Raw genomic sequence first — 27,279 nt, 5'->3', positions numbered from 1 at the left:
GACGCTCGCATTGACAGTACCAATTGTTTCAAACTAAACTCGCGTTAAAGCTCACTCGAAAGAGTGGCAGCTTCCGGATCTCTCACGCGGCAACAACAAACCAGCAGCTACAGCTCAATGCCTAGGATAAACAGAAAGAAAAGGTGTCGGCCCCTCACGTCCTTCGCGCTGTTTCACCGTCGCGCCGTTTGCGTTCGCCGTGCCACCTAGCCAGGCAAACACAAACACCCCTGCTGCTATGATATCAAATACGTGTTTCTGTTGCTGCTGTGATCGGGAGCGTCTCTCAGCTGGAGCTTCCTCTATGCCGTGCTGTCAAAACTGCGACTGTTGCGAAGGGGCGCACCTCCGGTGAAAAAAACAGAACACAGCGCGTACTTTGCTTCGCAAGCCGACAGTGCAAAGACGACGCGTAAGTTGCGTGCTTGTGTTGACCGCTCAAACACGCCGTGCCGCCGTCGTGCGTTGAACCGCGAGAACCACTTGTTCGTATGCATGTCACACTTCTTCGATGTTGGCACCGTCCCACGTACCGTTTGTTTCCTTGTGTTTCTGCCTTTCCGCGATCACTCCCCACACCTTCTCAGAATGTTACGCAGGGCGATCAATCCACTCTTGACCGTGATCGTAAGGCGGACCGGTGGGCTATAGCTGTGATTAATCGCCTCTATCCGCGCCCAATTACGACCCACTACATGCAGCTTGCCGAAAGCATGCGCTGCACTGCTTGTTCGTCGCTCATGACGTGCCTTGAAAGAGTTGCTGGTTCGTCGAATTGCCAACAGTAAACTTCTACTCCATCGGTAAACTATTGGCGTGCCGCTAGTGATCTCTTTCCGTTTATCTCCGCCCGCCGAGTTGGCCATCCGAACACCGTGTTGACGTTTTCTTTCCGCTTTCAGATTGGCGGTCGATGACTGCTCGTATGTTACCCGTGTGCCCCAGATGAGTTTGGCGGTCGTTCTGTGAATGGATCGAGCGACTTTGCGAGTCTCCGACGGAGCGTCGCACAATCACGACACGCCGCCCGATGATTCGAGCCTGAGGTAAGCGAGGCGGCGACGATTGCTTTGCCCTTGAGGCGGGGAAAACGTAATCGCGTGGTGGTCCCTTTGACGTGTTGAGGAATTTGCGCCCGGTATGGTGCGCGATAGTCGAAAAAAAAATAATAATAAAATGTGTAGCGGTCTTCATGGGTCGCGTGTGTTTTGCACCGCGGTATCGCAGAGCCGTTCAAGATCGCGGTGCCGACGACGTGGACTCTCATGTGGATGAGAACTCGACGTGCAAAAATTACGACGGCAGCTGTCATATACAGCGTGTGCTGCGCGTGGGAGTGAATGTTGTAGTCACGAGTCAGGTTGTAGACGCCTGCTCGCAGCTTTCACAAGTGTCTTTGGACGGGGTTGGACGCATAGCAATTGCTTAGCCGAAATGCGTTGCGTGGTGCACCTCTATATCGTCTTCAATTGCTATAATTCTTGCGCGCCGGGAACCGAAACTGAGCTTTCGCATGTGTCACTTTCTCTTATCGTCAGCGTTCGCAAACATATAATCAACTTGACATTTGACTTGAGAGCAGCACACTTTTATTTAGAAAGGAAGAGTGGACTTATGTGCTTGTTGCTACGCATTCTTTTGCTCTGTAATTATGTGGCTAGCATGTAAGATCGACAGGTCAATAGGGTAACTTGATGTCTCGCCTGTGTGCTGTTTGTCTGTAAACCAGCTGCGCACCAGATGGGTGCGCAGATGCAAATGTGCAAATGTAGGCCACTGGGCCGCTCATTTTGCCTTTTCTTGCTTTTGCCTCTGGCAGTGCACTTCTTAAGTTTTATTTTTGCTGCCATTGCTGGAAGGCAGAATATTGCGGCCAGCATTAAGCATTGCCTATAATGAACTGCCCTTAGGTGTGTTGCAAAACCAAGGTAATTGATTAAGAGGGTACACCTGGTAACAGGACAGAGCTTCATGCTAGTGCTAAAAATGTCTGTGGACTAAACCGTTAATTCCAAAGTGCATGTGCTCGTGCTTATATATCTGCCCTGTAAATAATTGTGGCCACCATGCTGGGGGTGGCAATGAAAGTACTTCACTGCTTTGCTCGTATGTCCACATATGACACTTCCTTTTCTTAAAAGTCGATATCATCGCACATTCAGGCACTGTGGTGGCTTCACAGTTTGACTGTTGCATGGTGTGCCCATCCCGTCCTGTGTCATTCTGTTCGAACAAGGGTGGTGTGTTTTAAGGTACCTCTTGCAGATGTTTTCTCATGAGATACACTTTGCTTTTACATGTGTTCTCAACATATGATCTCTATGCCTATGCAGGCCCTATTGTTCCTTGCTGCTGTGCCCCTTGCTTTATATAGACAATGGCACCAAGATGTAAGGGTGCATGGTGGTGCCATCTTCTTGTCCTGTACCGGATATTTACTATAGCCTGTGCCTTCTCACTAGCTTCTTAGCTTGATCTTTCACCGGTATTAGGACCTGTAGCTCCAGTAGAACTCCAGTACTCCTGGAATCACAAGGACATTTGTTTTCAACCTGCAACACATTAAAAGCTGTCCAGGCATTATACTTCAGGTCCAGAAGCTCTGTGTGCCCAGATAGCTTCTGCAGTGTTGCTCAACTTATGGAGCATTTTCTTTTATGGAGCAGTTTGTATGGATCTACCATCTCCTTATTGCTTTGGGAATAGTGTGGACTCGAGTAACATGTTTCACTCCCCATCCCTTATAATATTATTTAATTCAGGCAAACTAGACTGGTACGTTGTCTGGCCAAACCACGTCTATGATGCCATATTGAGCAACCAGCTGGGGGAAAAAAAAAACGTTGACGTCCTTCGTTTGTGTTGCTTGAACCTTGTCCTGTTCGAAAAACTTCAAATAATACTCAACAGAATTGATGTAGGGCTTGCCTTTGTAAAAAGAAGAAAAAAAAAAGGCCTGTACCAACTGCTTGCCTCACAAGGTCAGGAATAGATGTACAACGTTCCTCTTAGTTCGGAAGCTAGTGATGTCTCATGCAAGTCGAACATTTGCTTATGAAAGATGATGTCGCTGCTGAAGCCAGGCCACCAGGTGGACTCTCGTGCTCGAGCCCAGGACCTTGCAAATACAGTGTGTGCTAGCTGAAGCACTTCCTGGTGTAGACTTGGTGGAAGGACTAGCCTTGAGCCTCTGAGCAAAAGTTTTTGTACAACTGACAACTTAGCCACACTGGCATATTTGAATAGTCTGGGTCTCTGATTCTGGCCACTTGCTTACCAATTAGTGCATGAATCATGTCATTGATACGTCTGGCTCAAGCTCAGCTGTGGTCCTATTTAGCATGTCAGCAGCTGTTCAACTGTCAGAACTTCGTAATCCTGTACCACTGAAGCAAGGTTTTTACGAAACTTTCAGGCTTCCTCGAAAATACTACTGCACTAAACATGTGCTTGCCTGGCACATGCGTAATGCACATGTTATGCATTCTGGGCAAATATGCCCAAAAGGTTGTGAACTGTTTTTAGTGTGCATTTCAACGTTTCTTTGTTGAGAAGAGAGGCACCAAAGGTTTATAGTCAGCCTCTATGGGAAATTGCAGAATGAACACATGCATCTGAAAGTGGGCGCAGGCCCACATCACCAGAAGGGCTTCCTTCTCAACTTGGGGGAATATTTATCCACTTGTGGCGACTTTGACCATGAGCAATAAGCTACGGCTAGGCAATTACTTTGTCGTCAACTTGTAGACATACTGTGCCCAACACAAATGATGATACATCTGCTGATGTCACCTGGGATTTATGAGGGTTGTAACAACACGGAATGGGTGTCGTTTACCAGGCTCCCTTGATGTCGGCAAACAGTCACTTTAGTAGCTCATTCCACTGCCAACTGAACATCACTCAGTAATAGGTCTCTCAAAGGCGCCACCTTTTTTTTTTTGGTTAGTTACCCACTTTGGTAGCGCAGTTGCTATGATGCTGTGCTGCTGAGCTTGAGGTGACGGTTCAGAAGAACTTCAGTTTGGCCTAGTTGGTGTTTTCTGCATATCATATTGACTACAAATAAAGACGGGGACAGCGGAAGAGAACACATAAACAACACGGGCTTCACCGCCCATGTTGTTTATGTGTTCTCTTCCGCTGTCCCCGTCTTTATTTGCGGTCAATATGATATGAGGTGACAGGTTTGATCGTAGCCACGGCGGCTTCATTTTGATTAGGGTGAATGCAAAAATGTTTGTGTGCTTGGATTTAGGTACACATTATAGAACCCCAAGGGGTCAAATTAATACAGAGTCCCCCACTACATTGTACCTCATAATCATATTGTGGTTTTGGCACCTAGAACCCCAAAACTTATATAAATTATTCAAGTTATCAGCCAGTCTTGGGAGGAACTCTGCTTGTATGTCAACATTCAACAAGGTGCATATGCCAGTGATTGGTATGCAATCTCCAGTACGTGTATAAAGTTGCAATCCTTACAGTTCCCATTCTCCCTGTTTTACATAAGGATATAATATTGTACAATGCACTCACTGCTGACTGTGCCCTAACTTCGTTACAGTACGTCCTCGAATGAAAGTGCCGGAGCAAAACGAAATCCCCCTGCCAAGCCACCCCGACGTCGCCACTCGGTCACATCATTAAAAGGTTGGTACGCTTAAACTCCTGTCATGATGAATCTGCTTTCCACAGTGCACAATGCGAAGTAATGTCAGCAAAGAAAGGCCATTACGACTTGACGATGCTTGGTGCTCTCATTAGCAGTGGAATGCCCTCATTAGACTTGAATGTCATTAGGGTTCATTTTTCACCAAGGAAGCTTTGTTTTTTCCGAACAAGCCATCAGACATCTGCATGAGCATGTCTTGCATGAGCTTTGCAGTAGACATTTAAAAGCATGCTTTTTAATACTGCTATTGTCCCGCTACGGTATGCACATTTGCAGCAAGGTTTCTATGTACTAGAAGTATGGGATGTGAAGTCATTACCATCTGTATCTTGGCAGTGCTTATGAGTGATATCATGCTAAAGTTCCTGGTGAGATCTTTCAAGCATGCACATAATTGTAATCCGTCATTGAGCTAATAGCATGTGATCCCTCCTACCTGCCACACCCTTGTTCTTGTTTTTTAAGATTCGATAGATTTGCAAATACAGATAAACCTCGATATAATGCAGTAGGTAAAACTGACAATTTGCTTTGTTATATCGAAATTTCGTTTTATTGAAAGTCGACCTTTTATGCAAATAAATACAGTCGCCGATTGATTTTTCTTACCCGGAAAGAGGCCGCAGAATTTTCCGAATTATCGGGCAGTCGAAAAAAGCTAATTTGAATGAGAAAACAATTCCTTTTGATCACTTTGGGAGTCGGCGACAAATGATACGGTTTCATGCCACGTCGATGATATCTTCACATCAGCACGCACATCACATTGGCGGTACAAATTTAAAAAAGCCAGGCACGCTTTCATGTGCACTCCGCCTCTGCAGCTGATAGCGTCACCCGCACTGGGACGATGCCATAAAGAAAAGTGCCGGAAGCGGAGAGCAAATGCTTCGTCGCTCCAACGGGTCACCGAAACTGGAGATTACGCAACATCCTATACTAAACGCGCGTGAAGACAGCTTACATGGTGCCACACCGTCTCGGCATGCTCAATCTTTGCACACGCGTCAGATTACCTCTGAAGCAAGGTGCGTGGCTTCGTATGCGCTCAGCCACGCTTACACCCATGTGCAGCCATGGCCGAGATGCACGCCAAAAATCGTGACGCGCGTCAACTTATCCACCCCCCACCCCCCCTATGCCTTGCATGCACTTGATCACGTTATCGTGAGCTCACTCCCCTTGCCCTCTTTCCCTTTGCTAGCGCAGGAAGGCGGCACTCGTGAAGGCACCATCTTTCTTGTTTCACCCTCGCACACTTTGCAAGCAGTGCAAAGTGTTACAAGCACACAGCGGGCGGGGTGCGATAGGCTCTTATCATGCTTAGACTTTATAGGGAACACAATGTGGTGCCACTTTGGCCGTCGCTCTTGTCAAGCGGCATTTGAGAGGTGGATTTGCACGCAGCCGCCTGTAATTCAATCATCTGACCATGTGCATCAGCCAAATTTTCCATTTATTGTCTCGGCATTTCTTTGTGGTGGTAGTGAAATTTCGTTGTATTGAAATCGCATGCAAACAGACTTCGTTATATTGAGGTTCTAAATACATGGGGTTCTATGGACAAGAGTTTATGAAAAGTTAAATACTTCTTTATATTGAGAATTTCGTTATTTTGAAGTTTGCTATTTCGAGGTTTAACTGTATTTACCTGTAGCGGATAGCATAATGCTGCTGCTTGGGCTAGATTATATTAAGAAGTGTACCTTGCTTGCACAACAAATTGTGTGTTGCAGTTAGACAATTGACTTAATATGTACTTTTGTTGTACATGTCGTAGTTGTCATACTAAAGCCCCTTAATGCTTGAGCCATGCCAATTTAGTACAATTCTAGAGACTTACACAAGTTTCGAGATAACCTGTCACGAGAATAATTGTGAAGTGTTCTGGTGTTCCGCTTCATGTTTTCCTAAAATGCACGTCTAGCATGCAGCGATACAAAGCTGCATGAAATGCCTGGGTATTTTTGAGGGCCTCTTGTAGGCAGAGTCTGTTTGTGCGACATTCCTGCAGAGTTTCTGCCAAACTCTTTGCAGACACGGAATCATACAGCAGCCAGTGCCGCCCCTCGCCGAGCACCCCATCTGGTCGCCAGGGGCGTCGGGGCGACAGCGACCCTTGGGCTGAGCACGGCCAGTGGATCCTCGACCCCCCGCCAAACTTTGGGGGCGGCGCGCCCCCTTGCTTCTCGCTGAGCTATGGGGGCGGCCACAGCAGGTGTGGAGGTAGCAGCACGCCGACGCCCGACAGCCGAAATGACTTTCGCTCTCTTCCCCTCAGCGTTGCGCAGGAGCGCAAGCTGTGTCATTCAACGGTGAGTGCAGTGAGATTCACAGGAGTTCGCTTAGCATTATGAATGCGCAAATGAATGAGATATATCTTTAGTCTATGGGAAATTATGTAAACATTTATTGTATTTTCACTATTCTGATGGTCCCTCTATCGCAACGCACACCCTGATATTCATACCGGAAGAAGTGATAAACTTACGTTGGGCAAACTTACAAGGCAGGCCGAAAACTTTGTGCAAAATGAAAATGATTGGTGTTGTGGAATATGAAAATATTTTATGTTCTTAGGATTCTGCGTGCTGTATAGAAAAGTATACAGGTTTTATTGACGTATTTACGTATATTTGGGATATGTGGCGGTGCCCCGAAGGTATCCGAAGGTATCAGGTGTCTGAAAAATCTGTCTTTGAGCGTACATCATTGAAATTTTCATGCTGTGTTTATTAGCACAAGGTTCTTCAGCTTACTTTTATTATATGTTTGCTATAGTAGTTTCTAGTTTTACATTCAAACCCCTTTATAATGAACTTCATAGTTCCGCAAAAAGTGGTTGTTATATCAGTAGTTCGTTATATATGGACTTGCCCTTAATAAATGCTCAAAAATTAATCACACTGAATATGGCATCGGCAGTCGCAATACGTAAGTCCTTTGGTCCGCAATCCAGATTTTCAGCGTCAGTGTTGTTCTCGGTGTGTTCTCGCACCTAGCTGCGATAACGCAAGAATGAAATGCAGTGTCTTATAGCTTCTTCTAAACGGCGCCCGGTTACAGTCTGCTGTCATTTTGAAGCTATAAGCACAACCTCTATTTTTTCTTTGTAAGCTTGTGATATATTTTACTACCAGCAGGACACGACTGTATTCTGCACACGAGAACAAAGGGTTCTAGTTGGGTGGAAGCGTAAACTTTGGCAACTGCTGCGGCATGGCACCATTCCGCGAAGGTCTCATACATCATGGTCTCGGCATTAGTACCACGCATCAGCCACACAAGAGCCGTCAAATTACATTGTATTTGGTGCTTTGGGGCGAAAAAAAATTTCGATGTTCGAGAGGTAAAACGTCATTGCAAACCATTATCGGCAATTGGCAACGCATAAACGAAGCGCCACCGAACCTTGATCTCCCGATAACGACGCATTAACCACCAATTCTTTGCAACATTGCTTGGTGGCAGCACATAGTGCAGCATTCTCGCTGACTCAGGTCATGTCGAACACTTCAGTGGCCATTGTTACAATGGGGGAAAGGCGTAGATGGCCGTTCGAAATCATTGAAACAGCCGTAATTCACGTGGTGCTCCACAGACAATTGTGTAAAAGATGAAAGTGACGCCATCGTGGCATCCGATAACACATCAGCACATGCCCTGTGCCGTACTGTTTATGCTGTGTGCCTTCTCCCTGGAGGCGTGCCTTGAATGCGCGTGAGAACTCGTGCCCTTCTCCGCGGCTGCTGAAATCTGTGCGTGGTGGTCGCTCATTCGTCTCAAAGTCCGTACCGTCGTCGCGGTTGACCTGGAACGGGGCATACGCTGTCGTGCACCCAAGTTTGGTCGCGCTTCCATGCTTTGGTACTTCACACGTGCCCTCTTTTTACCATGACCGGTTTCGAAGTGTTCGTTGTAACAGTACAGCTATTTTAAAGAATGTTCATTATACTGGAAGCAGTTTCAATATGGAGAGCCGGAGAATCGTAAATGCATTTAAATATGGTCATTATAACTTATAGATTGTTGATCTGGGATTGTTAGAAGTTTGTTCAACCGTATTAACGTAGTAGGTCCCACCTGTGGTTTGTAACCTTGGGACCTCCGTCTGCATATGTCACTTTGTACCACTTTCATTTTTTCACTACTAAAGATTGATTGATTGATTGATTGATTGATTGATTGATTGATTGATTGATTGATTGATTGAGATCCACACAAAGTTTTATTTTCACAAACTCCACAATCTGCTGAAAATGGTCAAATCTTACAGATAGTTCGAAAGTTCAGTCGTTTGAGATGGTGCATGGCGTTTCTAGTAGAAGGAGGCCAACTGGAATGTTTACTGATGCGCAGAAACACTGTTGATTAAATTGACAGACTTTTATAGGCACAGTAATGAAAGAATTAAGCATGACGAACATAACACTAAGCCCTTAATAGCATTTTTGATACGCTGGAGTGAGATTTTAGTTGTGAATAACTCAGCAAACCAATTACTAATTGATGGATTAATATACTAATTCAATTTCTACTCGAACAACGTTTCAGAGCTTTTTTTGTCTGAATGTACTCTCGATTGCCAGAAATAAAGGTGAACAAGTTGTGATTTTGCTTGATGTGGAATGGCATTTGGGCTTTCTTGTGCAACCTGCCGAATTTCAGTATTACGATCGCAAGCATGTGTGCACGCGATCATGTCTTGCCCCATTCTTGTCTTGACGCTTCACGTCTTGTCCATTCAGTTCCCGCATTGTTTGCGAGTAAGCATCAATCCGTAATGTGTCTGCAAAGTGTATGATGGGGCTGGCCAACATACAGTTCTGGAAGGGGGATATCAGTACCGAGGATGAGAAGAGTTGCAGAGCGCTGAGGGATCTTTATTTCGGCACCCGGTGTGCCTTGTGTTTGTTCCACCCCTTGCGCCGCAACCAATCTTCCCAAAAGTCTGCAGACTTGTCAGAAAGCAAAATTTTCCCATCTAACAGGATAAAGATTTCCTAACCTCCTTGTGTGTACATGCCATGCTGAACACGGGTTTTGTGCTTTCGACCTTGCTGTGCCATTTGACAAATGGAACTTGTTAATTGAAGAGGATTTGCACTTCAGTGAGTTGCTTTGGTGTGATACCCAGTGAAACAGGATACAGTTAACGTACAGGAACATTCACACTTGTTCTCAGGGTTTTATGTGTGTCATTCTGTTTTTCATTTTTTTGCTTTTTGTGTGTGTAGCCAAGCTATTGCAGGCAGAACTTCCTTTTAATTTCTTTTGCTGCCCCTCCTGTTTGAAACGGAGCCAGCAGGTAGCATCTCCTTGTTGTGGCACTAAATGGGGCTGAAATTTTTAATCAAACCTTATGCGTAGCTCAACCTCAGTCATAGCTAGTTGGTGAGTCCTACTTAAAAAAAAAGAAGAGTAATGGCACGAAAAGACGCGGATGAACACATACGACAGGACAAGCACGTGGCCTGTTGTATTTATCGTTTGTCTGCACCTTTTCTGCCTCGCTGTCTTCCTGAATTAGGAGCAGCTGAGATGTAATAAGCTTTTTAGAGTGGTCGATCTTTAAGTTTGCATATCACATTGCCGAAAAATATTCATGGGCAAAGGCAAAGCAGCAGTAAGGGAAGCTATTGAATTAATTTGAGCCCACGCTGAATTCCGAAGATTGGGCCACTCACATAGATGGTCAACAAAATGCACCCAAGGGATTGTTTTTGCCCATGCTTGTACTGTACTCCAAAGCCAAACAAGAAGCCTTTGCGGAAAAGTCCTGTGGAGCTCGCCAATGAGCAAGTGGTCAGTCCATGCTCCCTGACATCCCGCAGCCAAAGAGGAGGAAGTAACTTCCTGTTGTGCCTGAGCTATCTAGGTCGTTAGGTGGCACTAGCATAGCAGCGTTTGTGCCATTTTTTGTAGTTGTGCAACTGTGATGCTTGCCTCCCACCACTGCATGTGTGTCATGCGGGGAAGCTGAACCTCAGGAGACATGAGAGTAGTGCGGCATACATGGGCATCGGGGAATGCCACAGTTGTGCGTCCCCATAATAGTTGGTGCAGTCATTATAACGAGACTATTATGCAATCTACATTTGCATATTTCTGGAGGCAGGGAATTGCCAGTGAATCCGTAACTGAAGGGATTTGAGCCATAGAAGCCTTGGCGCAGGTTCTTTCAGTTACAGATTCGTTATCATTGCTGAGGCTTCTTATAGAACTGCAACAGTCATTGTCAGCACTTTCGTCATCTTGCTCCATGTGGAGTGCTCGTTCTAGCCAAAGGCAACAAGCTCGAAACAACAGTATCTGAAAATGCACATAAAAAGCAGCTCATGAGAAAGCAGATGCTCAGTTATTGCTTTGTAAGTTAATGTGTGCTGCATGAGGCTTCATTCCTTTTTTTGCCCTTCTAAGAAGTTTTCTTACTTGAACTCGCAGCCCAACCAGCCAGCGGGTACCTCAACACGAACTGGTCTGCACACGAGGCCTTCACTCCTCCCAATAAGCTCTACCCCTCTGCACTATGCCAATTTCCCGCCGAGTCCTGTCGGAAGCTCGGAGCGGGACGTCCCCGACGTTGTATCGCGACCCATCCTGACAGTCGCCACAGCGGCGACTCCCGGCTCGTTGAGCACTTCCACCTGTCGCCGGGGGTGTGGTGAAAGTGACAGGTCCACTGCAACTATGGGCAGTGGCAATGGTGGTTGCACACCAGCCTGGCTTGTGGCGCCCCCTGGCAGCCCACGCCGGACTCACAGCGACCCTGTCATCCATCTGGACGAAGTTGACGAGGAGCAGGCAGATAATCCGGGCATCTGGACATACACACCTAGGTGGGTTCTGCTTGATCCTTTGTATTTTGTTATGGTCACCAAATTTGTAAGTGCTGACAAATCATTTTGTCCAAACCGGTGCCATCTTTCTGTAGTTACAACATGGTGTTACATGACCACCACCCATTTACAGTCTTTCACTTTATGTTTCCTTCAATCTTTGCAAACCTCTGCTTCTTGTGAGAGTCATTTGTCGGCCATTTTAGAAGAGTAATCTCCACTCTAGCTTGACATAACATTTTTGTCTGCAGTTTTCTTAGGCCTTATGTTTAGTGTCTGCCCAATTCCGTGTTTAAGTGATGTCTCTGGCGTGGTTCAGATGTTCCAAAGACATCATCTGTCTAGAAAATGCAGACTTCTATGATTGAAGCAGCAAATCATCATTCATAATCTGCTGTAAACCGAAAGTTGCTTGTCGTTCAGGTCCGGCTTGGTCAACAGCAAACCAGATCATTCTGCAACTTTGCGGCCACGAGCAGTGGTACCCGAAGAAGTGAAAGCGCTGCAAGAAATTAACAGCAAGGTAAGTTCGGACTTGCTTCACTTGTGAAGGGTTCAAGTTTTCTCGCTGTTTCAATGGAATGCAAGAATACTTTGATGTAATGGTGTCACATTATATTTTTCATTAGACTGATAAAATGATGCCAACAGTAACTGGCAGTACAGAGGCAGTCATACTGTTTCCAAACAAACTAAAACATATCATTGCAGTCATTTTGTTATCACAGCTCTGTTTTCGGTTTCATAACGTAGGTACCGTTTACCTTGCATTTTGTTCATTCATGCTTTTCACTTGGGTGACTTGGCAGCTGTGGTGTTCCACTGATGGGCACAAGGTCACGGTCATGAATATGAAAAGACGAGCATAAAATAGCATGAACACAAGGAAAAAATCATAGGATGAGTGCTGCCTCGTCTTCATACCACATTTTCTGCTCGTCTATTTGTATTCACGAAAGTGTTCCAACTCGCTCTTCAAATTATTTTGCTAGCAGTCATGGGTTGAATTTTGAATCAGAGAGGCCACATTGCAATGTGATTGATTGATTGATTGATTGATTGATTGATTGATTGAAAGGTTTGTCGGTTCTAAAGGTTCCAGCCACTGCGCTAAAGAACCTGCAGTCCAGGACTGCAATGGGAGCTTCAAAAACACCTATGTTGTCAGATATTGGTACACATAGGAAAACCCTAGAATGTAAAAAATGTATCCAGAGTTTAGCACGCCAATGTTTTTCAGTGTCCAAATGTCTAGTTAGAGTATGGAGCTTCACTAGCCAAATCAGTCATCAATTATTTGTAGCTGCCACCCTAGTGCTTATAACTTGTTTGTTACTTCGCAGCTGTGGAACCAGGTGCAGCATCTTCAGTCCCAGCTGGAGCTGCTGCGAAGAATAAAGTCCACAGACAAGCCTCCCTCCACCTCGGCCAATGGTGTCAGCTTTGCAGGTTTATGGGGGCTTTGCCCTCTTTTCTTTCATCCTTTAACTGGCGTCAGCTGGTTGTTGAGAGGCTGTCATCAATGTGTGCAATAAGAAATCCCCACTTGCTCATATGGTCAGCCCAGTACGCTGCTGCAAGCACTGCCCATTAAGGAAAGTTATCTTTCCTTGAGTTAGCATGGCGCCTGCCGTGGTGGATTAGTGGCTTTGGCATTGCTCTGCTAAGCCCAAGGGCATGGGATATAATCCCGGCCACGGCAGCCACGTTTTGATGGGGGCAAAATGCAAAAACGCCCCTGTGCCATGCATTGGGTGCACGTTAAAGAACCCCAGGTAGTCAAAATTAATCCGGAGTCCAGATTAATTCATTGCGAGGCTGTCTGCAGTCTGCCTCCTAAGCATATTGTGGTCTTGGCACGTAAAATATCATAATTTAGTTTTAATTGGCACGTAAAATGAGACACATTTTAAAACATAATAGCAGTCTTATTTGCCTCACCAACATGGGCTCTAACCAAATGTTTTATGCGCAATGCATCTACACTAATGTTTAGTTTTCAAAACACGCATTATCCCAGCTGTCGCCAGTGCGTCCATACATTGAGCGGGAATTTTCACGCCGAACTCCACTCGTGCAGTTGTGTCAACTTATGTACAAAAAAAAAAAAGAGGGTAGTACAGTATGATCAGATTGATTGCAAACTTGCCTGTTGGAGCTGTAATAGCCCTTACAGAATCTATCGCTGCAGATGTTTATGAGCGCAAGTAAAGGGCTGCATCATTATTTGTGACCAATGAGGCATCAGCAATGGAAGCTAATGCGTCTGGTTGACAGACATTCTGTTTAAAACAAACCATTGACTGTTGCAGAACTGCTGGCAGACGTATACTACGCACAACGAGAGCGGGACGACTCAGTCAGTGAGCGGCTGGCCAGTGCCAACCAAAGCCTGGACCTGTGTCAGAAGGAACTGCAGAAGCTAGCAGAAGCAAGGTCGGTGGCACAGGCTCGTTCTTTCCCAGTCTGCATGTTTTGACATTGCAGACTTCAAGTTCCACGTACCAGTGCAATTGACACTGCATCGCCTTTGGCAGTAACAGACAATATGGTTACTGTATCTTTTTTTGTTTGTTTGTTGATACTTTTAGCCCCCAAACTGGTAATGGTGCCCCAAAAAGGCTATTACAATAGTGGCAATACTGAGAATGAAAGATTATATATTTCACTTTTGTATAGAACATATCTCGTCACAGTGGACAGTGTAGTGTATGCCTTTTGCTGATTAAGGCAGTGAATCTAGGAGCACAGGCAAGATTAATAATAATAATAATAATAATATTTGGGGTTTTACGTGCCAAAACCACTTTCTGATTATGAGGCACGCCGTAGTGGAGGACTCCGGAAATTTTGACCACCTGGGGTTCTTTAACGTGCGCCTAAATCTAAGTACACGGGTGTTTTCGCATTTCGCCCCCATCGAAATGCGGCCGCCGTGGCCGGGATTCGATCCCGCGACCTCGTGCTCAGCAGCCCAACACCATAGCCACTGAGCAACCACGGCGGGTTACAGGCAAGATTGTCCACATGCATAGTAAAATAGTGCATAGTGATCATGTGGCACATGGTAAGAATGTAATTTTAGTGAGCCGCATATGTTGCCTACATGCTTATAGGTCTTTGCATTTGGTTTGTGTGTGACGTTGGCTCAGTGCATCGGCCTCTCTTGCATCACCATTACTGCAAGCACTCATATAAAGACAAGCCTGTCTTTAACAAATTGCATGTAGTGCACGTAGTAAGTTCCTGAATCACTGTGGTCTCTGTCGGCGAATCTAGAACCCCACAGGGCCCGGCGTAAATGTAAAGGCTGATTGTAAGTTGCATTGCTTTGTCTGGTGACCGACGACTGTGCTAGTCATTCTCGCTGCTGCCGATTTGCTTGCTTCCTTATTTTAGATGGCAGGGGTTTTTCCATTAGAGACCATGTTTCCTTTGGTCACTGTCATCGTGCATCTTCATTCCAGTCTGTGGTCATGTTATCAAGAGAAATAATCCAGCATTTGCAACCCTCAGAAAAGGAGTGTAAAAAAAAAAAAACAGAGTGGCTCTTATGTAACTACCTTATCGAGCCAAAGGATGGTAAGGCCAAGGAAAGCATTGGCGAGGTTAACCATGTGTTTAACTGAAATTTGAAAGTATTAAGGCAAAAGGAAATAAAAGTGGGAGAGAAAGAAACTTGCCACTATATGGAGCTGAACCCACAGTGTCCGCATGTGTGCAAATGTGTGCAAGTGTGTGCATGTGTGGAATTTAACTATGACTGTGGCTGTTCCCCATCCACTTTCTTGGATGGGGAACAATCTTGGATGGGTATGTGTAATAAACATGGCCGTGGTAGTGTTAGCCATCACTACTCACAGCGCTAGTAGTGGACGGGTTCATTTTGTTGTTAGAAAAAAAAAAATCGAGCCCCTCAGTTACCCTTAATCTTCCCTCTCATTGCACAACAAGGGTCTGGAATTTGGCTGTGTTGTTGCCGTAATGCAGCATATGAAGCTCTATCGGCCAGTTTCATGTACAACATAACACCTGTGGTGGAAAGGACGCCCCATATTCGTAGTGAAGAATCGGGGGAGATGTTTTACTTTCACACTATGCACACTGAAGGTACTCATTATTGGCCTCGCTGTCATTCTTTTTTTCTTCTCTCTTTTCCTCTCAGGAGTGATGCGTCAGATGGCTCGGGTGAGGAAGAGAACTGCGACAACCTGGTTCTGAGCGTGAGTCTGTTCGACCCTTGCTTCTTGGTTTTGGTTTGTGGCGACACAGTGATTTATTGACCGTGCTCTGAAGTCATTCACTTAACCCTTTGAGGGTCGAATTATTTTGAAGAAAACTTTCCCGGAGGGTCAAATTATTTTATTGCAGATATTGAATGTACAAGATGTATAAAGTCGGGAATAAATAGTAAAAAAAATTAGGGAACAGTATTTTGGTGTCGGCATCACTCAGAACTGCAATATGTTCAATAGTATTTTAGAGTGTGGTACTCCTTGAAACACGAGTCTCCGCGCAGCCGCAGAGAGCGAAAATACCTCATGAGCGGTGGTGATAAACGAGCTAAGAGCCGTGCCAATCAAGATAGAAATCAACTTCCGCCGCCCCTGCGATAGCGTGCCGACAAAGATAAAAATCACGTTTCGCGCGCCTCCGTTGCGGCGGAACCGAAACCGCCTGTCCGCTGAGAGCGAGAATACCCCGCGAGCGGCGGTTATAAACAAGCTAAGAGCAGTGCCAATCAAGATAGAAATCAACTTCCACAGCATTTGCAAGAGAGTGCCGACAAAGAGAAAAATGACGTTTCGCGCGCCTCCGTTGCGATCACGCGGCAAAACCGAAACCGCAAAAGGGGTGTGGCCGCAGTCTGCGCGACGCGCTGAAGCTTGAAGTCAGTTCTGTTTATCTCCCCAAGAAGGTAGCACAAATTTCAAACGCTTCTTGTAAGACCTAAGAGGTGGCAGCACCTCCCAGTAAGCGTGCATCGTCATTATGGCGCGAAATTTCAAACGGAGGGTCGAACCGTACCCGTACGGCAAAGACCCTGCGGGACAGAAAACCGCCGCCGTACATGTACGGCAAAAACCCTCAAAGGGTTAAAGCGATCTGTAATACGGCTGCCAAATGGTTCTTATTGCAGCTCTTGTTAGGACCAGTGCTGCACGGGATGTGTGTAGCCTATACCAGTGGCCTTTTGCTTAAGAATGGACACCACGGTTTCCCGGTGTGCAACGAGTGCAAAACTACCGGATGATATTCAGCAGATGCTGTGTGTCACTGTCGCTGCTGTGTCACTGTCGCTGCTATGCCACTGCGCGGTTAGCAGCGATGACCTGGTAGACACTGCGAAAAATATGGGCTACTGATTCTTAGGGCCTTGGGACAGAAGTGGGGATGCAATCTGAGCCACGAAGGCCCTGCTTGTATACTTACACCAGTCAGGTCTTGTAGACATTTTTTGAACTTCTCTTAGTCATGTGTGCTTGATCTGTTTGTTTATTCCTCATTCTCTTTTCTGTTTGTTTTCTTGTCCTCGTCATGTACCACATTTACCTGATTCTAATGCGCCCTCGTATCGATTGCGCACCCAATTTTTGCTAGCTTAAAGTAAGAACATAAAAGTGCACCTGAATCTAACATACTACCGGTTCATAAGATAAAAATGTAGCATACCCCCCTTTGCAGGGCCTCGACAAGATACTACAGGGTCTGGAAGGCAGCTGGGCACCAGCGCGGGTGACGCGGCACCAGGAGACGCTGCTGGCAACTGTGCAGCGTCTGCGTGACCACCGAGGCAAGAAGGCAAGGCACCGGCTGCGTTCTATCCAGGCCGAGCGGGACGTTGCACTCGAAAAGGTCACCGTTGTCATCCTCTTCTTTATCAGCTGAGAAACGTACCCCCATTCACAAGCAGGCCTCTGCATGAATGTCTTCGATGACTCCGTTGATTAGAGTGCAGTGCTGCACCTTAGCTGATGTAGATACAGTGAAATGTCGTTGAAATTTAACTGCCTAAAACTTACTAATATTTAAAATGTAGTCGCAGCGTATCCCTGACCCAGCGTACGTAGAGACTAATGTACTGGCGGACCACTTAAACTGTAGTGGCTTGTTGTATGCCTACCCGTTAGTGTGCACCACGATCACTGTTTGTCGTGGAACATTCAACTGCGCTACCTTGACAAATGGTGTGTCTGACACCCATGCTGTGGCACAAAAAATCTTCAGACTTTTCGTAAAGTGTAGAGACCGGGCTAATCAATGATTGCGGCTGTGGCACAAGTGTGATGATAAGCATTGGAAAATAATGGAGGTGTGGTGGCGGCCTCAGCAAACAGTATATCCACTGATGAACACGCTGGCATGAATTATCACTGCCAAACCCATTGCAATGAGGATCTTCAATTATCTGCCCAACAGAGCATGTGGCATAATGTGCAGGGCCATCGTAACTGTACTACATGCTTTTAATAATTGATGCGTCCAGCATCCAGCGTCAACCGTCTTATCAGCAAAAGTCATTTCGAAGCACATATACTGAACCACTCTTCTATCACCAGAGTTGCTCATACGTTGTCTGTCATTCTTTACAAAGTTATTCCTCGGAATCTTGAGAATGACAGCCCACAAACAAATGTCATGGGAAAAAAAACATGCCTTTTATGTTAGATCTTCTCAGACTGAAATATTAAAAGTGAGAAACAGTAACAGGAGATCGGCCCACGGAAGAGGCCGCGTTTCTACCAGAGAGCTCGCCTGCGTGTGTAGCATTCGCTGCCGGCATTTCCCGGTAAACATTACAGGTACATAAGCTTCAGTTGCCCGGAAGTGTGAAAAGCAGTCCGGAATCTTTAACTGCTATCGCGTTTCACTCTTAAAGGCGAAGCTTAAACGTCCTCCAAGGTTTTTCAACGAAGTTTCACTGCACTGTGCTTCAATAACACTTCTCGGCAAGTACTCCGGGGAGGAGCTGCTCGAGGAATGATCGTCTGCTCCAGTGGCTTTGTGCAGATACTGAAGAGCACTTGCTTACAATAGTTTAGTTCAGGAGCCACCAAGGAGCAGTATTAAAGCACAGCGTCTAAGTTGGGGGGGGAGGCTGCTGAACTGTCCTGTGCTCAGTGGAGTTCAGAAGGATGTGCGAGTTGAGATTTTTGAATTCACATTCAGATTTGTTCAGAATGTTAATTGGTGGTTCTGCCTGATCGGACTGGGTGTATGTCTCTTGCTTGACAAATATGCATATTTCAGTGCTATCTTGTTCTCATGTGCTGATTTTGCTGGAAGCTGACTGGTCGTATCCCTTTTCACATTCCTAATTAGAAAGTGTCCTTCTTTTTTATTCAGGTCAAAGTCCTCGAGAAGGAAGTTCAAGAGCTGCACATGAAAGCCATCTGGAAGAGCGAAAACTGGGGCTGCTCAAGCAATGTGAGCCACAACTTTCTTGCGTTTGTTCATCTCTCCTCTTAAAGTAACACAAGAGGTGATTGCCGAGCCAGTCTTACATTGTCAGACTACCTTCCTAGAAACCTTGCAGCATTTATTTTAGTGGCAAGACAACCTGCTGCAGAGAAAACTATGACCGAAGGGGCTCTCCACATCAGCATCATTGTTGTAATTTATGTCCAGCGCAGGACGAAGACCTCTTCCAACGATATCCACTTACACCTGCCATGCATGCGCTTGCTCCATCCTATGGCTGCAGGTTTCCTAACCTCATCACAACACCTAGTTCTCTGCTGTTTCGTATGCGCTGGGCACTTGTAGTGTTGCTTCAATAAAGCACTAATTTTCTGCTCTATGCGTTGCATGGCCTGCCAAACAATTCCTGTTTGTCAAACCTACACCTGTTTGCTCTATAATAGACACTGCAGTCTCCTCCTATGTTATGCCTATCATTTTTCGTTTCATTGCTTGCTGGAACAAAAAATGATAGGCAATGCACAATTATCCCGCATTTTTAATTGCCCGCAACAAGCAGTGTCTCTCACGCAGCTGTACCGGCTAACCTGGAGGCCATGCTACGCAGACTGCTATTGCAATCTCAGTCAGGCGTAGTGGCAGATGCTGCCACACTCCCATAGATAAAGAGCACCAAAAGAACTGACAGGAGCGTCTTCACAAATACAGGAGCGTTGGCCAGGAATTTTGGTCTGGATCGAATTAACCGAAATATTGAATAAATCGGAGTCGAATTAATGAAAGCCTACTGTACCAGCAAGGTCGTCTATCGGAAAGTTTAATAAAATTGACCAAAATAGTCTTTCTTTTTGTTTGAGATTCAATGTGATCAACTTGATTATTATCTGTAATTAACTGTAATTTACTAACTTTAAGTGACACATGTTATTTTATTGGAACTGTTATCATGTTTTCACATTTATGGAACCACTCCGGTCCTACATGTTGCATTTTCGTGCTTACAGAAGAGCTATTCTGAGTAAAAGCAAATCTGTGAGCACCGTGGAGCACAAACCTGTCCTTATTTTGCATCCAAATATTTGTCGTTGGCACCATATTAGAGGTGTTGTCACACTGGGCAACACATTGGCCAACATGGCCCGCCTCCGCTTGTCCCGATATGCATTCTGAATCCTGACAGTCATCGCTTCGGTGCAATGGAGCTGCCAACAATGTGCCATTTTTGGACAGTGTTGCCCCAATGTATTGTACAGTGTGATGGTACCCTGAGTGCTAAATGCTCGAGGTGCCATCTGCAAGGTTTCATTCAAAATTCTCGCAAATCTAGTAGACCTAGCTGATATTGAAGAAGAGTCTTGCAGATCTTGCCATGTGTCACCAAACCCTGGTTATCCTCAGTGATCAGGAAAAAGAGTGCATCAATGCAAGGAGACTTGTTTGCAGTTGTTGAGCTCAGGACCGAGCACAGGACTTCTCAGCCAATTCAAGGGACCAGCGCAGCACATGATTCAGACTGGTTCTAGTCTAGGCTGTGAACACACTTGCATATCACAACCTGAAGATGACACTGTCATTTTTAAAACTGGGTTCATGAAGCAAGTGGTAGTTATAAATGTCTAACGTAGTAAGCCAAACTAACTATTATTGACATACTAAATGTCTCGCTTCACTGAAAAGGATCTGGAAACATTGCTGAAGAATTGTTGCACCTCCTCTTTGCTTGTAAAAGTAAATGGTATAATTCTGCAGCAAACACTTAACAGACTCTGGTTAATAGGTAAAATGTCCCTCAGAATATTATGCAGCTGGAAGAAAACTTTACCCATTTGCAGTGTCTTTTTCTGCAGTTTTTTAAAGCATGAAATGCTTTTAGCTCCTATTGTCGGCAACCTTCAAGTGACCTTGAGCCAAACGCCAAAGCCGTTATGCGGGCACTCAAACTAGAACATCCGGGCACCGCTGCGTCAGCAAAACAAGATCATCCGGGCAACCAGTCAAAACTTAAGAAAATGCGGTCTCTGGCCCCCGACCCTTTGTATTGGACTGCATTACATACGCTAGTTACTGCCCAAACATGTTACGAAAAATAGAGACTACCCATTTTGTCCTTTAAAGTTTTGTTTATATGGTGAAGCTCTGTCTTCTTTCCCGGACAGGAAACGTGCGTCAACTGGTGGGTGTCCCCCCCCCCCCCCCCCTTCTTTTCTCTTTGCAGGATGCCGTGCAACAGGCGACCAACGAGCGGAATGCTGCACTCGGCCGACTTCATGAGCTTCAAGAGAGCCTCGCAGCACAGGCAAACAATGGGTGTGCAAAGAGCATTATTCCTTGTCCATGTTGGCGTGTCCGTTGAAGGTTGATTCATGTGGTGGACTTTATCCCCGGTAACGCGCATGGAGTTAGTGGGCCGTGGCTCTACAGGGTTGAACCATGCTGTGAGCGGATAGTATGCCACAGTATGACACCCCGACAGTATGACACCCCGACAGTATTACACCCCGACTTGCAGGACACGTGCTCAGCACGCGTTTCTTGAGCACATGAGAACTCCCAAAACTCTTTCACATTTTTTTTTTGTAGCCAGAATTACAGCCTCTTGCGAACAGAAATTTGTTGCAGGTGCTGCACATTTATGCCTACCATTAGGTTTGTTCCATTACCCATGCAATCAGACCAAGGAAGCATTGTTCTGGGTTTTATATCATTTATTTTTACTCTCAGGGCCTTTTGGCATTGCTCATAGGAGCTTGGCTCATAGCAGTCTCTAAAAGTAAGGTTTTCAATTAGTGCAAGTTGCATGAACTCGTGCATATTTTTACATCAGCTCCTTTAATAAATATCACAAATAACATGATTTTGCACCTAGTTCTAGTTCGTCACGGCTTGGTTTGGCTTTGCTAGTACATCTCTTGATGTTTCTGAGTTGTCTCCATTAATCTTTTATTTAATTTTTAATGCAGTGATCGAGGAACTGGCGATGGGGTCAAGGTATCAACAGAAGCACAGACAGACTTCATTGGCGTTCAAGATGGTGTCGATCTGGTGGCAAGCTCACTTTTGCAGGAGCTCAAGGAAGAAGTCGGTCGGATCAGCCAACGTCTCGACGAAGAGGCCACGTCGCGGCAGAATGCAGAGCTGAAGTGTCAGAGGTAACACCTGCGACGCATCTGCTTTTTTGTTTTATATTTACATGGCCTTATAAAAAAAAAACATACAGTTGTAACTGGGTTGAAAGAAAACTCACAGATCCAACGCATTGTTAGACTCTTTAACGTTCGAGTTGGTAAAGTAGCAGCATTAGCGGATGCCACAAGCACAGCCTCGTCGCCTGTGGCTGTTAGCTGTCTGCTTCACGAGGATGAAGACAATGTGTGACGCTTGTCAAGGGAAGAATTGTAGTGACAGGTGTGTGCACACAGAAGTACGACACATATCAAAGTACTCTTAAGGCTTCATGCACGTTGTGTCACAGTGACACATTTATTTTGAGGGATTTGCCAAAAATGGGCACATGCCCAATTGTACATACCCAGCAAACCAAGTTGCTTACTAGGCCAGACAGCAGCCAGCAGCAAGTTGTCTGTTCCAATGGCCCAAGTGGTCTATATACAGACGAACCTCTTGCGAGGAGACTGACAGCTCCATGTGAGGTGAGGCGAGGCGCAGTTGTCAGAGGCCATGCACATGGTTGATTGTTGTTGCCAAGGGAAGGACCAGGGGGCACGAACGCTGTGGTGACAGAGGCAGGATGATGCAGGTGGCGCGTGGTGTGTGCAGATGGACTGCATGTGGACAGTGGAGGGAAGAGCTGCAGAGTGAGGTAATAAAGGTAGTGTTTGTGACGAACGTGTCGGCCTGTCGTCGTCCGTAACACTCTAAACGAAGTTGTCCTTGCAGTGAAAAACTTTGTGATATCACAAATTTTGTAAATTCGAGGTTTTACAGTTGCAGCATTATAAGCAAATTCCCAAATTCCCAGAGCATTCCTGGTGTATAGTAGCTTGTGAGTAAGATCTTATAACAAATTGCAAGAAAGTTGGGCCATGATAGCACGGTTATGAGCAGCAGCGTGTGTTGTGCAGACCGTGCTGAGAGCAATGCATCGACGTGGCTCTCAGTGTCCGTGACGTGCGTGTTTTGCGTCGTCCAGCACCGTAAATCTCAGATGCCATGGCTGACCATGCTTAGTGCCTGCAGCCAGCACCCACAAATTAAGAACAGAAGTGTAAAGAGATGTGGGTATTTGTCCTGAGCAAGAATAAGAGAAGTAAGCTTCGCCAGAAAGGCGAGCATTGAAGGCAATAGCAAAGAAACAACTACACTAAGTTAGGTTCGTAGTTTTATTGATGTCACGCGTGCCCAGGCAAACATCAACAGAGCTCACTCAATGACCACGAGCTTGCTGTCACAATGCGAGCGAAGGCTTTGCACAGTGTGTGTCTCAGAAACTTGATGTTATGCCACTGCCAACACTAGACGTGCAGGAACACAGTGCGCATCACCACCAAACGTCTCGGCTCTGTCTTTGCACTCTCCGTGGTGAGATTAGCTCCAAGAAGCGCGTTCCCCCCCGCCCCCTCGCTACCATTTTAATACGCGTTAACTCTCTCCCTATCCCCCTTGCCTAAAGGGAATCCTCAGCTCGTGTTTCTCCGAGCGCTGCGAGCTGCCACGCACCCTCCGGCCTCCTAAAGTTGTTTACCAATGCAACTAATGGTGCAGCAGTGTTTCCTGACTACCGTGTCCTGGTGCAAGCAGTTTGACGTTTTTGCTGCTCAAACTTTTCGTGTGGAAGGACACTTAAAATAACTTTTGCCTTGGTCGCAATTTTCATAGATTTTGCTAGGTTTACTAGCCATACAGACTCCCAAGTACGTGCTTGAAATGGCCATAAACTTAGTTAAATCGAAACCATGTCACGAGATTACTTTGTTATATCATGAAAGAAATGCATGGTTTTCCATGCAACTAAGACTGGCTTCTAAAAATAGCTTGTTACCTCACCAGTTTCGTTAAATCGAGGTTTGTTATATAAGGGTTTGACTGTAGGACAACTATATCCAGTGAGGAGACGACAAATGCCAAACCCTGTGGAACAGGCAGAAAAAGCTTAGCCTTAAAGAAGGTAAATCTGAAAGTGGGAATGAAATTAACACAGCTGACATGGTACTGTTTGAATGTATTTAGATGAAAGAAGGTGTATGGGCATTTACGAGTGGCATTGGACAGGGCACCGACTGCTTCTGTGGTAATCGGGGTTTTCAGAGGAGGCTTCTTTCCTGCTGTGGGCTTCATCCTGCAGCACAGATGGGCCACTCGGTAAAAACAAAAGCGAAAAAGATACATTCATGGCACCGTAATGTTGATTTGAGCAATTGTTTTTTTCTTGTTGGCGCATTGCTGAAGCACATAAAGTTTAGAACAAAGCAGGTAACTACAACACAAAGGTGCAGAGGCAGGAGACGAGTGCTATTGCTGCAGTAGTACTTGCTCTGCGCCTTGTGTGTGTGCAGTCATTCATTTCATGTTGAATTTTATGCACCATAATGTAGGACTTTGGCATAGAGTCCCATCTCCATGAAGGCCGACACGGGTTACTTGCATATCGGGGTTTATTTGACAGAGTTTTAAAGATTTAAAGTTTTTCTTATGCCAAAGCAACTCGTCACTGGCCAGCATTCAGGCACTCGCCACACTTGATAACATTGGTGCAATTACCATGGTAATGGCCAATCTTGGATTACTCTTGCATACAAGAAGCATTGCAAATAGAGGCCCAGGTTATTGCAATAAACCCTAAGTGGAGCACAAGAACACAAAGCATTGTTTCATGCACCTCTGGTTGAGCTGTCATGAAAATGTACTTTTGCAAAAAGTTCTTGCTGAAGGATTGTCCTTGCACAGTGCCTTAGAAGTGCCTCTTGAAGACAAAATGGGTGGTTTAGTTTGTGCTTATCATATTTATTTGAATTGTTACAGGTTGGAAGAACTGGTGAATGGCTTCCAGAAGCGCCTCAATGGACTCAACAACAGCTTTTGACGACATCGAACTGTGGGACTACTCGTGCCTTCAACCGTTGCAGCATTCACAAGTTGAAAATCAGCTTTTTAGGCCTCTAGGGAAAGGTCAACATTCCATGCAAATTGTGCATATTCTTTTTTTCCGGTTAATAGCTAACCTGTGTTGCCACATTTTCTGCATCATATATAGAGTGGCTATATTATTGAGCTTTGAGAAAGTGAAGAGTAGGTTCTCTTCTTATTTCTTTAGAACTTGTTTGTTAGTCTTGTTCAGTGCACTGTGTTTAAGTTGTTAGACATGCTGTGTTTCTTTTGCCGATTCTTCACTGCCCGAAATTTTTCAGTATGCACAGGCACACACTGCACCTTGAGCACCACTGATGTACTATAAATATAGAAGCATATTTTCTTCTGCAGTTATATGAGCGACAGGACAAAATCCCTGTCCAACAATAACTGATGTCTTATTTTAAAGGTGCAGCATCTGTACCGAAGAGAAAAGGTATAAGAAAGTTTGCCTGCAGTAGTTTAGCTCAGGTGAAGAGACGTTCTTCAGGGAGTCCTGCTCTTCACATTTGCTCTCACCTGCTGCTCCTTGCAGGCTTCTAGCTCTTTGCTATGGAGTTAGTTGGACAAGAGTGCTGACTCGGCCCCCCCCAAAAAAGAGAAACCAGTGTAACAAAGATGATTGAATAATTTCTATGTGAGCTTTCCTAATGGGAATGCTTAACAAGTAAAAAGTAATTGTTTGCCACTAGCTGGCCCACACTGCCTTGCAGCGACTGTACCCTGCACTGTGGATTGTTGCATGTTTATGCAGAGCTACTACATAAACGCACTGATTATCTGCATGAGCTGCTGTTTCTAGAACTGCTGAACCTAACCTCCAAGGCTGACAAATCACAGACATCAAACAGTTTATCACATAACATGAAATAGAAAGGGCCTTTACTGGTTTAACTGGATAAGCGTCTGGTTAGGCTTAGCTAAGCCTAAGTGGCTTTCAGTGTCAATTGATTTGCTGTACAACACAAAACAGACGACTTTTCAGCTGGTGATGATTCAGCCCGCCCCACGGTAGTTAGTTCGACCCAGCACTTGAACTCTGTGGTTGCGTTCAGGGGTATGTGACTTGGCAAGCTTGTACTTGTTGTGTGGCTTGAGGGGTCCATTGGATTTACCTCACACTTCGTGAACTGGTTCACCACAGGTCACTATTAGTTCTGTGCCTGTGCAAAAAGAGTCCAGCACCTCTTGCATGAACCTGCACCACTTTATTGGCATATGCAGAGAATACTGTGCACATTGTCTGGAAGTGCTTGCACTGTGCAAGGTGAATGGCAATGTGCTAACACCACCACATTGCACTGGTCAAATGAATGGGAACTTGCAGAAGCGCCTGAATTAGTTCAGTAAGTGCAGGCAAGTTGGATAGAGCCAACAATGACATTGTCACTCACTCAGGCACGTTCCCTATTTGTCTGGCAGGTGATGAGCTGGATAGGCACGATGCATTCACTTGTGTTCATGCATGCATGCATTGCATAAAGTTTTGTGGCTCACATTTCATTGTAAAGAATGTCTGACAAGAAAATTTGCTGCAAATGGCAAAGTGAAGATGCATGCCACAGTGCAATCATTTGAAGTAGTAGGCAGAGATGAAGAAAACAAGGCAGTGGACCAAATGTTCATCATTTACATTTGAAGAAACAGGTTCAATCTGTTGAGTTAGAAGGACTTCTGAGTCAAGCACTTCTGTCTATCTTGCCACATGCTCATCTTGTTGCAAGCTTTGTTCACATCCATAGCATACTGCGTTATATAAGCAACGACTCGAGCAGTGATTAGCAGGTGTTGCAGAAGAGACATTCACTTCTACGGGACACACGTCTCTTGCTCGATAATTATTTTTTTCTTGCCAGCTGTTTTGACTGGTTGTGTGAGAGCCAATTTGCCATTGCGTTTGCGGCCTCCTCTCGGCTGAAACAGCGGCATGTTACAGGGACCAAGATCGACATAATCCACTTTGCATTGCTTTTGACTTTCCAGCCGCCTGCTGAGTGAACGTGTTCTTTAGTTGATGTGTAGACTCAATTTACACGTGCACGTGGCGTCTATTACTGTATTTTTTTCTCCTCCCCACTGTCTTGGTGACTTAGTGCACAAAAGCTCAGGTAATATACTCACCACTTGTGAATAGTACAAAGCACGGCGGCTGGGCCGCTCTTGCCCTTCTATGACTCCTTGTGCAATATGAAGGCCGCACAGCCGGCACGCTGGTTTGCACGTGCACTTAACACTCTCCTAGCAGGCGTAGGA

At 45.5% G+C, this 27,279-nt stretch overlaps 1 protein-coding gene across 2 annotated transcripts; it reads left to right on the top strand.

The window, feature by feature from the left end:
* On the top strand, positions 1-25,612 carry LOC135912670 (mirror-image polydactyly gene 1 protein-like). 2 transcript variants are annotated; one of them, XM_065445167.2, is made up of 14 exons: positions 1-412; positions 903-1,046; positions 4,571-4,656; positions 6,716-6,993; positions 11,123-11,517; positions 11,941-12,040; positions 12,861-12,966; positions 13,830-13,953; positions 15,683-15,740; positions 17,203-17,373; positions 18,865-18,945; positions 21,155-21,246; positions 21,900-22,088; positions 24,919-25,612. In XM_065445167.2, exons 2-14 carry the CDS (start codon positions 970-972, stop codon positions 24,977-24,979), a joined length of 1,818 nt encoding a protein of 605 aa, XP_065301239.2. In that variant the 5' UTR covers positions 1-412; positions 903-969; the 3' UTR covers positions 24,980-25,612. The 2 variants fall into 2 exon arrangements, with proteins under 2 accessions (XP_065301239.2, XP_065301240.2); XM_065445168.2 differs by lacking the exon at positions 1-412 and adding an exon at positions 642-803.
* Positions 25,613-27,279: the final 1,667 nt, after the last annotated feature.

The sequence above is a fragment of the Dermacentor albipictus genome, chromosome 7, assembly GCF_038994185.2.
Source record: "Dermacentor albipictus isolate Rhodes 1998 colony chromosome 7, USDA_Dalb.pri_finalv2, whole genome shotgun sequence".
NCBI lineage: Eukaryota > Metazoa > Arthropoda > Arachnida > Ixodida > Ixodidae > Dermacentor > Dermacentor albipictus.
This window is presented reverse-complemented; position numbering and strand designations above follow the sequence as displayed.